Here is a 16,775-nt window from a genome sequence, read left to right on the forward strand (position 1 = left end):
ATGCCAGAAGACATGAGAAAACCATAAGAATATTCAAAAATCAGCAGGTGAATATTTTATCTTGGCTCATTTCAGGAGTGTTACAAACTTGGCTTCTCCTTAAACTTATGATGTCTTTAAACTTATTTTAATAGTTGCCCTATAGAAAAGCACTAGGCTGAGTTGCCTCCCTGGATGGCTAAATGGCCTCCCTGCCTCATTCATTAAGTGTACTTGGCAACATAAGAGGCATTACAGCATATAATTTGCTTCACATATAGCCCTTTTATTTTAGTAGCCAGGTTTTTTTCACACGTAATTAGAAAAGAGCTGAATGAATCATTTCCCCAAAAACAATGTAAAGAAAATCTCTAAAGATGCAATATGAATTTTGAATTTAAATTATCAATACTTTTCTCTATAGAAATGTCATCATAAAACATTGAAACCAGAGAATCATTTTCTCTTTACTACTGTAACCTGCTAAAACAAAATTATAGATCAAATGTTCTTAGGTTTAGTGAAACACGGTATTTTTTAGGGGACATGTTACTCATTAACACTCCCACCCTTAGTATACTAAAGATTTAAAGTATCAATAAAACTTTCTTGCTCAAGAAACTATAAGGCACTCCTATCAAGGAAATATATTAAATCTATTAAAAAGCAAAACAAAATCAAGCATACAATACCTCTGATGAATCATTTAATATATATCATATAATACATTACCTAAGGGTTAAAATGGGGCTTCTTTTCCTATATCTTTTTTTTTTTTAAATAAATTTATTTATTTTATTTTTGGCTGCATTGGGTCTTCGTTGCTGCGCACGGGCTTTCTCTAGTTGCAGTGAGCGTGGGCTACTCTTCGTTGCAGTGCGCGGGCTTCTCATTGCGGTGGCTTCTCTTGTTGCGGAGCACAGGCTCTAGGCGCACGGGCTTCAGTAGTTCTGGCTCGTGGGCTCTAGAGCGGAGGCTCAGTAATTGTGGCACACGGGTTTAGTTACTCCGTGGCATGTGGGATCTTCCCAGACCAGGGCTCAAACCCGTGTCCCCTGCACTGGGAGGTGGACCCTCAAGCACTGTGTCACCAGGGAAGCCCCCTATATCTCTTTATGACAGCCTCTGCTTTCTTTTACTACTTGCTTTTCATTTTAAATGTTTCCTCTTACCTGATTTAAATTTCGTCATCAAACAAAGCAAACGTAGCTAGACACCCCAAAAACTCCAACTGTCAAGAATGAAAGTAGGGCTTCCCTGGTGACACAGCGGTTAAGAATCTGCCTGCCAACACAGGGGACACGGGTTCGAGCCCTGGCCCAGGAAGATCCCACATGCCACGGAGCAACTAAGCCTGTGCGCCGCAACTACTGAAGCCCGCACACCTAGAGCCTGTGCTCCGCAACAAGAGGAGCCACTGCAATGAGAAGCCCACGCACCACAATGAAGGGTAGCCCCCACTCGCCGCAACTAGAGGAAGCCCGCACGCAGCAACAAAGACCCAACACAGCCAAAAATTAATTAATTAATTAATTTTTTAAAAGAATGAAAGTAGTAGGAGTAATGTGGCTGGGAAATGCAACCTTAAACAGTATCAGTGAGCTCTTACATGTGTCTCTCTCTTCTGGATTGCTACTTTGATCGCTACCTCCTTAATCATCTATACTCCCCTCACAACACTTTCCCCACAAAGGATTATAAACCATTATTAGCCAGATCTCAAGTCTTCAGAGCTCAGTACAGCACTTAAGCCAATCTTAAATAAGACAGAATATATATGCCCCAAATTACCTCAGCCTTCATCACCACCCCACCACCATGGGCTCAGTAGGATGACCATCAACCAAATATAAAATTCAGTGGCCACAGGAATGAGAGAGGACTACTCAGGCTGCTGAATCTTCCCCTCCTCTTTTTTGTACAGTGTAGCCCACTTGACTGGGCCTCTCAGCCTCTGTCCCTGCTCCTTACAGTTGGCTCACACCTATGTTTACCACACATTTGGTCACTGTGCCTTGGCCACCTGGCTGCTCTTCTAAAGAGTACCTCCATTATAAGACGAATTCCCTTAGCCCAACCACAAAGGAATTGTGAGCTCTATGCCATGCCTTTCCAGCCACAATGACTTATCCACTGCCCAAATTATTACTATCCTTCTTGTTACTGCCTATATGCATTCTGTATACCTTACTTCAAATTTGGATTTTTTAACCCAGCCAGTAGTTGAGCATACACCATTGTATTTATGCTCTTCTCCTATAATAGGCTAAGTCTGTCAATACTGGGATAGTGATCCATACTTCTTCCATACCCTAACACAGTTTGCGTATTCATATTCAATGAATACCTTTTATTACACAACTAGTGTGAAGATAATCTATCCTAATTTTATTATTTTACGGAGAACAATCCACAGAATTTCAAAGTTGAAAGGCAGCTCAGTGTGATCAATTCTCTCTTAAAAATGAAAAAGTCTTGAGAGGAAATATGGTTAAGAGCAGAGACTTTCAGAAATCATGAAAACCTTGGCTTGAATTCCAGTTCTGCCATTTTCTAAGTGGAAGGCTTTGGGTGATATATTTAACCTCTGTGCAACTGTTTCCTTATCTATGAAAAAAATATCTATTTCAGCAAAGCTGATACAAGGATTCTATAAAATAAAGGATAAGGATTCTGTGAAATAAAGTTAAAAACTTAGCATGCCTGTCATATGGAGGTATTCAGTAAATAACTCAATAAGTAATAAGTGGGCTTCCCTGGTGGCGCAGCGGTTGGGAATCCGCCTGCCAATGCAGGGGACACGGGTTCGGGCTCTGGTCCAGGAAGATCCCATATGCCGCGGAGCAACTACTGAGACTTTGCTCTAGACCCCGCGAGCCACAACTACTGAAGCCTGTGCACCTAGAGCCCGTGCTCTGCAACGGGAGAAGCCACCGCAATGAGAAGCTCGTGCACCACAATGAAGGGTAGCCCCCGCTCGCCACAACTAGAGAAAGACCGTGCACAGCAACAAAGACCCAACGCAGCCATAAATAAATAAATAAACAAATTCATTTTTTAAAAAGTAATAAGTTATTATTAGGAGTATATACCATCAAACAAAGCACTTAATCTCTGTTTATCTGCTTCCTTAATCCTAAAATAGGAAAAATATCTACCTTTCAGCTATTTTGATAGAGAAAAACATGTTAAAAACACTCTGCATTGTACTTGACACACAATTGGCACTCATAAAGAGGGACAATATGGTTATTAAACAATAGCTATTTTACGTTGTTACTCAGTAGCATCTACTATAATTCTTCGTATTTAAGTATTACTTTTTTTTTTCCTTTTTGGCCGTGCCTCGTGGCATGTTAGTTTCCCAAACAGGGTTTGAACCAGCGCCCCCTGCAGTGGGAGCACAGAGTCCCAACCACTGGACCACCAGGGAGGTCCCAAGTATTACTTTATTAATGTCACATTTTTTTGGTAAATCTTTTATACAACAGGTTCTTTTAAACAATAATGAAATATTCATTAGCTACAGAAGTTCACTTCTTCTCCAACACAATTCTCAAGATAATTACTGAGGACGTGATTCAGTTGAATCTCACAGGAATCTCTCTCCAAACACCTTAGCTAGATGTTATCTTTTAAACAACAAATTCTATAATAAGTGACCTAAATAAGTAAAATGGGCTGAAAAGATTTCAGGACTCAGTTCACTTAAGTGACAGGATGATAAATGCAACCCACAGTAATTTTAGTACTTCTGACTGTATTAACTTCCTTCTGATATTGTCATTTAATTGTTCAGAGTTTTCTTTTCACATATAATTCTTTGCTTTAAGTAATAGCTCCCAAACTTTCCAGTATCAAAGCTACTGTTTAAAAATGTCTGAATTCACAAACCTAGAAGAGCTTACACAAAGAATGGTATGCTGCTTTCTAGCGTACACCAATACAGAGATAAAAGGCAAGGGCAATAAGGCCAGACCAAGCTGCAGAGGTTTGGGTGGAGAACACAGACAATAAAACAGGAAATTAAGCAAATTACTTTTTCTCCCTTCTCCCTCAGACTACCCCCAACTCTGTCCCTTTACCTTTTGCTACCACTATTCTTTCCTACATCTGTACTACTCCTATGAAATATGACCACTAGAATGGAAAACTAGGATGACAAAAGTATTTCACTTAGTGCTATGTATTTCCACACACCAGCTGCAAAGAAAAGAACAGGTTCTAACTCAAACTTGTTCTGAATACATTAAATGAATATAAATGCTCAGGCATTTTAAGCCATTGATATTAGTCATATTATTTACTTATTTGATGCTCCCTCAACTTTTATAAGTTAGAAACCCAAACAACCAGGGTTCTTAGAAACTTTTAAATTAAAATAATAGGTAAGGCTCTAAATGAGAGCTAAAATGTCTAGGTCCCAATGCTCAGGCATTTTAAGCAATTGATATTAGTCACCTATTTACCATAACAAGCAAAAAATCTATTATGACAAATTAGCAGAAGTACATTTTATATATTCCAAATTAACTGCCCCTAAATGATGCTTTTCACTACCCAAACAGGACACTTTCTCTACTTGGAATTTAGTGATTAAAAGACAATTTGCCTATATAAGAAGCAGTAGAGTGCAGCAGTTTAGAGCATGAGCTGCCTGTGTCTATATTCCCCCTCTATCACTTATTAGCTATGTTGCCATGGGCAGGTTTCTTAATTTTTCTGTGCCTAAAACTCCTCATCTGTAAATGGGGATAATACATAAGAGAATCTACCTTATTATTATTATTGAGTTAATATATGTACAACACAAAGAATAGTTCCAGGTGGTTTAAATTATCTATACATTAAAAAAATAAAAAAATAAAAAATAAATAAATAAACAAACATATAGACTCATCTACTGTAAGACAGAATAAAGGCTTTTCTAAGGTAACACAAAACCCAGACGTCAAAAAGGAAAAGATAAACAATTCTAATTGCATAAAATCATTTTTTTATATTAATATCACCCTCAAACCAATAAGAAAAAGAAACAAATCATAGCGCTTCCCTGGTGGCTCAGTGATTGAGAGTCCACGTGCCGATGCAGGGGACACAGGTTCGTGCCCCGGTCCGGGAAGATCCCACATACCGCGGAGCGGCTAGGCCCGTGAGCCATGGCCGCTGAGCCTGCGCGTCCGGAGCCTGTGCTCCGCAACGGGAGAGACCACAACAGTGAGAGGCCCGCGTACCGCAAAAAAAAAAAAAAAAAAGAAACAAATCATTAGGAAAATTAATCTGATACCTGAACAGGTAATTGAGAGAAATGCAAGTGGCCAGTAAGCATACAAAATGAAGCTTGGCTTCACTAATAATTAAAGCACTGCAAACTGAAACAAAATGCAATGCTTTTGCTTTGGCAAAAATTGAAAACATTGATATTATACAATATTTGGAAAAGGTATAAGAAAATGGAAATTCTGATATACTACTGGTGGAAATGAAAACTAGTACAATCTTTTGTGGGGAAATTTGAAAATTCATATCAAAATTTTAAAATGTGCAAACTTTCAACAAATGATTTTACTTCCAGAACTATCCTGCATGAATAATCACAAAAATCTGTGTATTACATAGTACGTAATGATTCTACCTTTGTCTAAAAAAACAAACTCTAGTTATACCCAGATGTTTATTTATAGTACATACAAAAAGAAAGTATGAAAGATTAAACACCAAACTACTAACAATGGTTACATCTAGGGAATGGGATTATAGAAAAAGTAAAGAGGGAATGGGTCTTTTTATTTTCTATACTTCATTATCACCTAAAAATTTTTTTAATGATTCTGTGTTACAACTTTAGGATTCTAAAAAACAAAGATTCTTATAAAGAAATAAAGTCTAGAAGCAAAAACAAGTCTTAAAATACAAAGCAAAGTCAATACAAGTTTATCTTACTGCTTCCTACAGTCACTATTGGTGCTGTTTCCCAAATTCCTTTTGTAGATACTTGGAAAGATCACATTTCCTAGAGGTTGGGAGAAACCCTGAGACTAAATAGTGAGTCTTCTACTTATACTACTTATTAGTAGTATAAGTAGAAGTAGAAGCAGCCTATTAGCCACTTAGTGTACAAATCTGACTTAGTACAAATCCAAGAGTACTGTCTTGCTCTTAAAAGGACTTAGCAAGAATCAGTAAAACTGAATTTCTCGGGCTTCCCTGGTGGCACAGTGGTTGAGAGTCTGCCTGCTGATGCAGGAGGCATGGGTTCGTGCCCCGGTCCGGGAAGATCCCACATGCCGCGGAGCGGCTAAGCCCGTGAGCCATGGCCGCTGAGCCTGCACGTCCGGAGCCTGTGCTCTGCAACGGGAGAGGCCACACACAGCAGTGAGAGCCCTGTGAAGCGCAAAAAAAAAAAAAAACAAAACAATTTCTCATAAACCTAAGTAAATGGACAAAATAATGATTCCTAGAGAAGTGCTGGATAAATGGAAAAAGTTGGTGATAAAGGCTAAAGTGAATTTAGTTTAACATTCTTGATAACATTTCATCAAGCTAACACACTGGTTTAGCAAAAGGAAAAAATAATTAAATATCCCAGAAGAGTTATCTCCCACAAAAAAAACTCTGTTTCCATAAGTAACATGAATAAATTCATTTTCTGACATTATTTGACTGTTCTTAATCTTGCCTTTCTTGTCACCATGATATGGCCCTTTGGGTAGTAACTAAATATAAAAAGTTACTCTTCACACTAGACTGGCCCCTCGGGGTTCTAATCACTAACAACAGATGTAAACACAAAATTTATCCTCCACTAAGTATGTCATCATCTCTCTTCTGATCTAACTGGTGTTCCTTTCCAAAACTTAAGCTTTGAATCTTCTATGAAAATTTTTACTATCCACCAACATTTGAATGCTATACTCCAAACCAAAACTGAAAATAATCTGCTGTCATTTATAGCAAAATAAGAAATCATAACTAAGAAGTAGTTCAGTCTAGGCAATTATTCCTGAATGATTAAAATGCCAGATTTTCAGATGCTTGAAGTATTCCAAGTATTTTATACGTGCAGGCTAACACTATATATATTACATTAATGCTTTGCTTTGAAGGTATAATAGACTTCATTTACTCATCTGTAAAATAAGGAAAAAATAATAGTAATGATCAGTCTATTTAGAGGATAATGAGATAACACAGTAAATACGTAAGGCATTTAGTGGATATAGTAAAGGCTTAAGAAATATTCATGTCTCCTCCCTTACTCCCCCAATACAGATTTACTCACTAACTGTAGCCACTATCAAATTATATCAAGTATCTTAAATCTAACCTCTTTTAAAACATTTGATTTTCTGAATTTTTACTTCTTTGTAAAGTTAAAAGCAAATAAAAGTTGAACAAAACAGAGGTCAGCAGATACAGCCATAAGTAGTAGGGGCCAGATTGTGTAGGATATTTTAAATGATTTGTGACTGAGTGAGTTTCTGAGATTCTGATTGTGATTCTGAGTGACATGGAGAGGCATCAGAGAGTTTTAAACAGAAAAAAGTGATGATCTGACTTAAGTCTGAGAAGGGTGACTAAGGATACTATACTGAAAAGTTAATGTAATAAAGCAAAAGTGTTAGAGAAAACAAAAGTTACTGAAAAGCTACAAGTGAGAGAAGATGGCTTTTAGATTAACATGGTAGCAGTGGAGATGGTAAGCAGTCAGACTAGATATATTTTGAAGGTAGAGTCAAGAATTTTTTCTATCAGACTGGATGTGAGTGTAGAAAAAAAAAAATGAAGAGACAGGATATATTCAATTTTGGGCCTCAACAACTAGAATGACAGAACTGCCATTTGCTGAGTTGGGTAAGACTACAGGAGGAACAGGCCTACAGAAGAAGCTCAGGAGTTCAGTTTTGGATACGCTAAGTTTGTGATGACTACCAGACATCAAAGTAGAGATGCAGAATACTCACTCAGCTGGCTACACGCAACTTTATTTCAAGGAAAGAAGTTTAGGATGGAAATAAATTTGAAACTTTTCAGCCTCTAGATGTTATTTTTAAAGCCATGAAACTGGATGAGATCACCAAAGGAGTAAATGTAGACAGAGAAAAGGACCAAGGACTGAGTCCTGGGACAACATACCATTTAGAGGTGAGGGACATAAGGAAGAACTATCAAAGGAGATAGAGAGGCAGAAGGAAAACCAAGAGTATGGTATCTTAGAACACAAATGAAGGAAGTGTTTCAAGGAGGAAAAAAAATGATCAAACTGAGTCATGCTGCTGATAGATCAAGATGAGAATACAGAAATAAACCAAAACACAAGAAGGACATATGCACAAAATATTCAATATGGTACTCTTTATCAAGAGAAGAAAACCAAGACAAGCTAAACATCTCCTAACAGGAATCAAGTAAATACTAACAAATACACTCAATGGAATATTACACAGTTACTGTTTGTGACATATTATTCCATGTTTAAAAGTCTGAAATGTAGAGACTTCCCTGGTGGTCCAATGGTTAAGACTCCATACTCCCAATGCAGGGGGCACGGATTCGATCCCTGGTTTGGGAACTAAGACCCCACATGCCACATGGCATGGCCCAAAAAACAGTCTGAAATATAATTAATAAATTATACAATCACACCAACACAAAAATATACACACCTTTATTTAAAAGTTAGAAGTAAATACACCAAAATAAAATACAATGTTGGAGTTATGGGATTAACAGTATTTTCTCTTTACTTTTCAAAGAAAAACAAAAAAACAAAGCTTTCCCTAAAAGGTTGGCCTAGAGTGTCTATTACAATTATATAGCTTGGTTCATAGACTATTCTTGTCTACAAAGGCAAAGACTGAAGAAAGATCAATAATGTTGGGAAAAGTCAACTATTTCCTCATTTAGATGAAAGAACTAGGGGTTTGGATTATTGGATACATACACATATATACATATATGTAAATGACACACTATGTCCTTTGTTCAGTCATGTTTTGCTCTAAATCACGCTATTTTGCACTTAAATTGCTGGGACAGAATGAAGGTATATTATTAAGTATATTTTTGACACTGAAATTTTTAAGGGAAAACTGTCTTGAAAGATAAACGAGAAGACCTTCTGGCATTAACAAATTGAAATTTCTCAATGCCATCTGCATCTAGCCTTCCAGATACAGATGAGGAATTGCCAGAAAGAGATATGTGTGCATACGATCCTTCTATTCCCCCAAACATCCAGCTCCATCTAAAACTATTATGGCCAATACCTCTGGCACAATACTTTATCATGTTCCATAATTCTTCCATCAAGTCCACAGTCAACACTTTTAAGGTGAGAATGATTACACAAATTTTGTATTATAGCTTGATAATATGTGTAATGAAGTTTAAGTGTTACTTAATATGCTCAAGGCAAGGCTGATGGACAGTGTTGGACACTGGGACTCTAGGTGTGTATGTAAACTTTTACATTAGCTCTTCTGGTAATAATTCCCCTAACATCTTATTGCTATGTAACTTGACATATCATACAGACTCTTAAAGGCACGCCATAGTAGAAAACTTGTACCTTACATCTACCAGTTCCTTACAAAGAATTTCTTTAAAGAGAATTTATTTGAGGGGACTTCCCTGGTGGCGCAGTGGTTAAGATCCGCCTGCCAATGCAGAGGACACGGGTTTGAACCCTGGTCCAGGAAGATCCCACATGCCGTGGAGCAACTAAGCCCGTGCACCACAACTACTGAGCCTGTGCTCTAGAACCTGCGAGCCACAACTACTGAGCCCACATGCCACAACTACTGAAGCCCATGCATCTAGAGCCTGTGCTCTGCAACAAAGAGAAGCCACCGCAATGAGAAGCCCGCACACCGCAACGAAGAGTAGCCCCCCCACCCCCGCTCGCCGCAGCTAGAGAGAAAACCCACACGCAGCAACAAAGACCCAACGCAGCCAAAAATAAATAAATAAATTTATTTTTTAAAAAAAGAATGAAATAACACCACTTGCAGCAACTTGGATAGACCTAGAGGTTATCATACTAACTGAAGTTAAGTCAGAAAGAGAAAGACAAATATATGATAACACTTACACGTGTAATATGAAATAGGATGCAAATGAACTTTGTTACAAAACAGAAACAGACTCATAGAAAACTTATGGTTACCAAAGAGGAAAGGCAGTGGGGGAGGGATAAATTAGGAGTTTGGGATTAGCAGACACAAATTACTATATATAAAATAGATAAACAACAAGGTCCTACTGTATAGCACAGGAACTATATTCAATATTCTATAATAAACCATAATGGAAAAGAATATGAAAAAGAATGCATATATGTATAACTGAATCACTTTGCTGTACAACAAAAACTAACACAACATTGTAAATCAACTATACTTCAGTTAAAAAAAAAAGTGATATGGCCAGTTATAAAATTAACTGATTTAAACTGACTTCACTCTGTACCTTTTATAGTTAGAATTTACCCACCAGAGACCAATATTCAACTTCTTCTCCTTCACTGTTAAAGAAAGTTGGCCTTTAATGAAGGAAAGCTAGAACAAACATCTCTCCCCACATTTCACACACACACTAATACCAATACCACCACTACAGCAACCCACATGCCACGATAGCTTTTGTAGACAATGTGTGTGTTCCTGAAGAGATGTATGTAAAACTGAAATCCAGTCAAGTGAATTATTTCAAATGCAGGAAGAATCAACTGACATTGACTAGGTAGAATCAGCTGACATGGGTGACAACTGAGCCATGGACACATGTGAGCCAGCCAAGGAGAAAAACGTTTATGACATGATGCAGGACGCTGAATTCCTTCAGTGTCCTGGAGAAGCTTCCAGGTAGGGATCCCAATGAGACCATTCGAAATACCACGGGCTCCCTGGCCTCCCAGGCCAAGAAGGATGCCAAGAAGGACAAGAAGGATGAACACAAGAACTAAGACTGAAGGGAAAAGAGTAGCTAAGTCTGCTCATTGGGCAGCATATGGTGGGGCAGGATATAGGATTAGATATGTTATCTGTAACCACTACAACCTAAATAAGAAGCTTGGCAACTTTTTTTTTTCAAAAAAAAATTTTTTTAAACAGAAGCTGACCTTTAAATAAGTATTACATTATATTGTATCCTTTTATTAAAACTAAGAATTCATGGGACTTCCCTGGTGGTCCAGTGGGTAAGACTCCCTTCTCCCAATGCAGGGGGCCCAGGTTCGATGCCTGGTTTGGGAACTAGATCCCACATGCCACAATGAAGATCTCACGTGCTGCAACTAAGACCCGGCGCAGCCTAAATAAATAAATAAATATTAAAAAAAAAAAAAAAGAACAAGGTCAGCTTCATGCCCCTGTTCCAGACCATAAAAAAAAAAAGAAAAAAAAAGAAATCATTTATAAACCAAACAAGCACATATTTTTTATAAATTCTAATTTTTGCATACTAACTGTTCTTAGAATTAAGGAATCCAAGAACTAAACAGAGTAAGTGGGAAAGAGGGACTCAAAAGATATAGAGGATTATCCACGACCCCATAGAGAGATGTGATATCAGTCTCCCAGTATTATTTTCCTGTTCAGCTGTACCATTTGCACATGTCTAGTTACATCACTGCATCTATATAACCCAAATTCACACAAGCCCTCTCTAGCCACCTTGCACTTAATGAAACTGCTCTAGCCACTCCAATATTAGGCAAAGTCTTACACATTTAGAACCATGACATTTGCGCAACCAGTGCTGTACCAAGATCCTGTCAAGGGTCCTTGCTTCTTTTCAAAGGCTAATCTGGTGAAGACACTAACTCTCTCATGTTCCCAATTAGAGTGAGAAGTTGTTGTCATCATTAATGTGGTAGGTAAGGGAACAGACTGTAATTCTAGCTCCACAATTTACTGACTGTGTGGTGAGTTATTTAAATTCTCTATACTTCACTCACTCTATAAAAGGAACATAACTGAACCGGGAGTAAAGAACTGTCATGAGAATCAAATGAGAAAATACATGTAAAGCTATTAGGACAGTTGCTGGCGCAGAGCAAGCACTCAATAAATACTATTATTATTATTGTTACAGCTCTGAAATCCAATTTCACAAATTTTGGCATCTGGTGCTATGTAACAGTAAAGAAAAAGATGGCTAGAATCACTTTTAAACAGTGATTACTTTAATCCATCCCTTTTAAGGGCCATTATTCTAATATTTTATTTACCAAATAGATATCAAGTTTATTTTTAAGTCAATTGTTCTTTCTCTTATTTTATCAGTTCTGATCACGAAATGATATGCCTGTCAACAATAAATGAGAATCTATGTTCTAAAAAGGTCAAGAATAACAAAGAACACTAACAAGTCTAAGCTCTGAGATTTCTCCTCTTAGAATGACTGCTTGAACTTAACGCCTTTTACTCTCTTCATATTTTACAGGGACCACGTGGCTTACTACTAGAAAACTTAGATAGCTAACAGAATATAAAGAACTCCAGAGAAAAATCATTCACTTTTACCCCAAAATGAATTGTGATGATTAAGAATATTAAAATATCAGTGTCAAAATACATTCAATTCAGAAGTTCAAATTATGTTAACACAACTATCACAAACATAATAGACATTAATCAACAATATCTAAAGCACAAAAGAAAGTTCAAAAACTGTTTCAGTATCTTCCCAATGCAGACTTTTTAAATGGAAATAAACACTGTCCGTGTCTAACATTGCAATGAAAAATTTACTGAAAGTGAATATTACACTTATGAAGAAAAAATAACTGGAAAGGTGTTATGTTGCCCTTTATTCATTTTTCGATGTATAATATATTTGGCCATCCTAAACCAAATTTAAGAATTATATGTATGATTCACTCCCCAAAATTTCTAAAAGCAAATCACCAAAAGACTGCTTGAAAAGCAACTGCAAATGAAACGAGGTTTTTTCCTAAGGTGTCTGAGAACTAAAATCAAAATATTCTAAGGAAAGGATGACTACCATTTCCCTTTAAGCTTCAGTAAAATGTCAAAAGAACTTTCAGGACTCAAATCTCCTAGAAGTCTGATGTGAGGTCAAAGTTGTCTCAATGACAGGAAAGTCAATAGATGCCAGATGACTAAGTGAAAAGCTACCAAAAATACTTCTAAGCCCAGCAGTAATTCCAAAAGCATATAAAATACGACTGTCCAGATTGAAAAGATGAAAATATTATTACTAACATACTTCGGAAAAAAATAATACTAACGATAATAACAATTAACAATATTATACAGCATACTAAGCATCTCACAGTTCTGCCTTCCTCAACATTTATTTATTCAATTCATTCGGGAACATTTTGGAATAATGAAAGTAACATGGATTCTCAAAGAGTGATCTACATCTAAAAATAAGGTTCAAGTATACGTTCTACAGTTGATGTTCTTTTTACTGTAAGCCAAATCCGCTTCTTTATATTAGAAAAAAAATCTACAGGTCTGTTTCCAAAGATCTCATAATAGTGTTCACTGGTGATTAAAATGTTATTTTTAATCCTTGCATTACCTCACAGCTAAAAATGTTAAGATACCACACCCAATGTGTCTTTCCCCCCCCGCCCCGGCGCGGGTGGGGTGAGGTGGTGGGGAATACGAGGTGCGGGGATTCGAAACTACACGTCAACGTGAAAGGTTAGTTCCCTGGAAGGACTGGGAAAGGCGCGCAGGTACCAGGCGATCGGCGGCCGCGTCGCGACGGGCGAGCGCAGGCCTCGGCCTCTGCAGGCTCCCTCCCCCGCCAACCACAGGAGAAGTGGCCCGGACGCGCCACCCGGGGCTACTCACCGGCCGCAGCGCTGACCAGCAGGACGGTCCACAGCAGCGAGGGCACCCGCCGGGGCCGCCGCAGCGACGAAGTCATCCCTGGGCCAGCCAAGAAGCAGGAGAGCAGAGAAAAGAAATACGGAAAGTGAACGAGGGCGGAGAAACGCGGCCGGGAGGCTAGTCCTCGCTCTCGTCGGACTTATCCGGCCCGTATTACAATGCAGTTTGAAAGGACAAATGGCAGATGAGAGGACCGAGCTGCAGAGCTTTCATTCCGCTGCCGAAATTTCCTTCATTTCTCTCCCTTGCGGCTGCGGGTGTTCATTCGCCCAGGACAGGGTGCCTCGGCCCCCCAAAGTGAAGGCATGTCTGTGGGGAGAAGCAGGGAGACAAGAAGAAAGCCCCGCAGTTATTTCCCTCGTAGTTTCACGATATCAAAAAAATATCCAGGTCTGGGAGAAAACATATCCAGGGTGCCGAGGGGTGGGGAGCGGGGATTCGAGGGGCGCCGAGGATCAACACAAGTTCCCGACTGCCGGGAAGGGCGAAACCGGGCGGGCGGCGGCGGCGCCCGGCGGCCCGAGGCGCATCGCCTGTGCTCCGGCAGGGCAAGATTCCTTTTAAGTTTCGCTTCGGTGCTTCCCTTACTCCGATTTCGAGCAAAGCAAATCCTCTTCCTCGACTGGATCGAAAAAGGTGCTGGCCTCCATGGACAAACCCACGGCCTTCACGCCTTCGCGGAACAATCCTACGAGGGTCCGGCAGGTCCCGGCGGGAGGGCTGAGGGGCGGTGGGAAGCGGGGGAGGGGAGGGGTCCTCAGGCTGGGCCCCGAGCTCCCCGAGACAGCGGGCGGAGGGGAGGTGCCGGGAGGCTGCCCTTTCTAGCCCTCCCGGGTGCGCTCCTCTCTTTCTCTTTTTTATTGCTGCCGCTCCATCTTGCCTGAGGTAAATTCCACTGTGAAAGCCTTGTCTTCTCCCGTCAATGGCTCCTCTGAGCGAATCACAACACCCCCTCCCGAGGAAGCCGCCGCCGCCGCCTCCTAGCTTTCCCGCAGCTCTAGGCTCCAGGCGGAGCTCGGGCGTCGCGGGCCGAGGGTGGGGGGCGGCGGGAGGGCGGATGTAGGTGGCTGGGGAGGGGGTGGGCAGCAAGGCGGCGAGACACCCCGCGCCCCTCCGGGAAGCACTTCCAGCGGCTCCGGGCAGACCAGACACAAAGGGGGGAGTCGCCGCAGCTGCCAGTCTGCGGCGCTCCCGGTCACCGGAGTCGCCCCGCCTCCGCCGCCGCCTCCGCCTCCTCCTCAGTCTCCGGCTCTTCCCGGCCCAGTCTGTCTCGGGCCCGTGGTGCAGCGCGGGCGTCGGCCGCAGCGGCGGCGGCGGCGGCGGCGGCGGCGGCGGTGGCTGCAGCGGCGCGACGAGGCCGCACTGCGCCTGCGCGCTCGCGGCCCCGCCCGGCCCCGCCCCTCACTCCAGGGCTAACTGAGGCGGACTCCGCGGCCCCAGCGCAGCCGCTGAGGGCAGAGCACGGCGGGGCCGGCAGCCCGCAATGGACAGCACTGGCCTTGCTTCTTCACACACACACACACCTACCAGACGTCCACGCTTGGGATTTGCGTGCTTAAGAGAGGGCGGCCGCATGTATTGTCCAGCCTTTGGCAAACTCTTCCGAGCTCGGTGATTTAGCCTCTGACTCCTCTGGGACTCGAGTAAAGCCTCGAAGGACAGAACAACCCCCTTTGTTTCTTGGGGCCCGCGCCTGCCTGTCCGTAGCCCAAAGAATTGGGAAGGACCCACCTTTCGCAGAACCGGAGACCTTGGCCTCCTCGGGCTACCCTCACTGACTCAAACAAAAGCCGGAATTTGGAAAGACCACCCCCCTATATTGATATTTTTGCTCTAATGGTGTCCTGCTTCCCTCAAGCACCCATTACCGTAACCCTCCTTAGCTAACAGGAGTACTGAACATTTGAAAGGATGAAAAGCCAGAAAGAACTCATTCTTTTACAATTGTATTCGCTGTCCCGCTGTCTGTGCATATCTGTCTATGCAGCGCTGTTTCCACTTCGAGGGTGGGCCTTTATTCACAAAGGCTGGGGGCCTTAGGGGCTTTTTAGGGCATTTGAAAGGAAATTTGCGGTGAGGAGTCGCAGCGTCAAGGTAAAGAGTGGGGTTGGGTCTACGCATCCGAGGAAAAGAGCAGGTCTTGCTGGTACAGAAGCTTCCTTTGAATCTGGACAGGATCTGTTTAGTAGGGGTTTTTTTGAATTGCAAAACCCCAAGCAACCACGATTGGGGAAGGGAATCCTTCCCACCTCCCCCACCCCCGCCCTGAAGCTCTTACACACTCCTGAGGGATCTGGTCGACTTGGGTGGGATTTTGCTGGGGGAAGAGGGAGAAGGTGACGTGCGTGGCGCCATGATCATCGGAAGTCTGGGTTTAATTCTTAGCTGCGAGGTGGAAAATCTGCGTGGGAGGGCGATCTTAGAGGTGAAGTCTAGCCTTCCCTTCTTCTAAGCAGAAGGGTTATTCTGAAGACTGGTTTTGCTGGTCTTTCATTGTGGCTAAGGGCAGTTCAAAGATACCTTCAAATATACACTCCTGAAGTCATACTCTTTGCTTGCTTATTCAAGTCCCCTTTTATCTCTTTATCTGAACTTGATGTAAATAAATCTTCACATTCCTTACACTAGTTGCTGTTATCATACTAAATATCTTATAGGGGTTGTGGTAATACCAGCTCAGAATTCTCAGACTCTTTTTAGTGGAAATATTTTTATACTGTTTACCCTTCAGGCAGAGAGAAGTTTTTCTTTGTAGTAAAATCCCTTAAAAAGAAAAAAAAAAGCATATACTTTGATTCACTAGCTTTATTACTATATATGTATATATATATATATATATTTTTTTTTTTTTTTTTTTTGCCCAAAAGGCCCAAAATAAGGAACTGGTATTGTTTTACCATTTGACTTTCAAGAAATAAGAGCTAG

General features: G+C 40.9%; 1 protein-coding gene across 1 annotated transcript in view; it reads right to left on the minus strand.

Annotated features, from left to right (window-relative positions):
* BMPR2 (bone morphogenetic protein receptor type 2) overlaps positions 1–14,202 on the minus strand; it is a 193,481-nt gene extending 179,279 nt beyond the window's left edge. Inside the window, exon 1 of the mRNA XM_022567437.3 lies at positions 13,812–14,202. Within this exon, the coding sequence (XP_022423145.1) occupies positions 13,812–13,887 (76 nt within the window). The 5' untranslated portion in view covers positions 13,888–14,202. The remainder of the gene's footprint in view (positions 1–13,811) is intronic.
* Positions 14,203–16,775: the final 2,573 nt, after the last annotated feature.

The sequence above is a fragment of the Delphinapterus leucas genome, chromosome 8 (assembly GCF_059928025.1).
Source record: "Delphinapterus leucas isolate spDelLeu-1000000601 "Yukka" chromosome 8, BTC_Dleu_Yukka2, whole genome shotgun sequence".
NCBI classification, from domain to species: domain Eukaryota; kingdom Metazoa; phylum Chordata; class Mammalia; order Artiodactyla; family Monodontidae; genus Delphinapterus; species Delphinapterus leucas.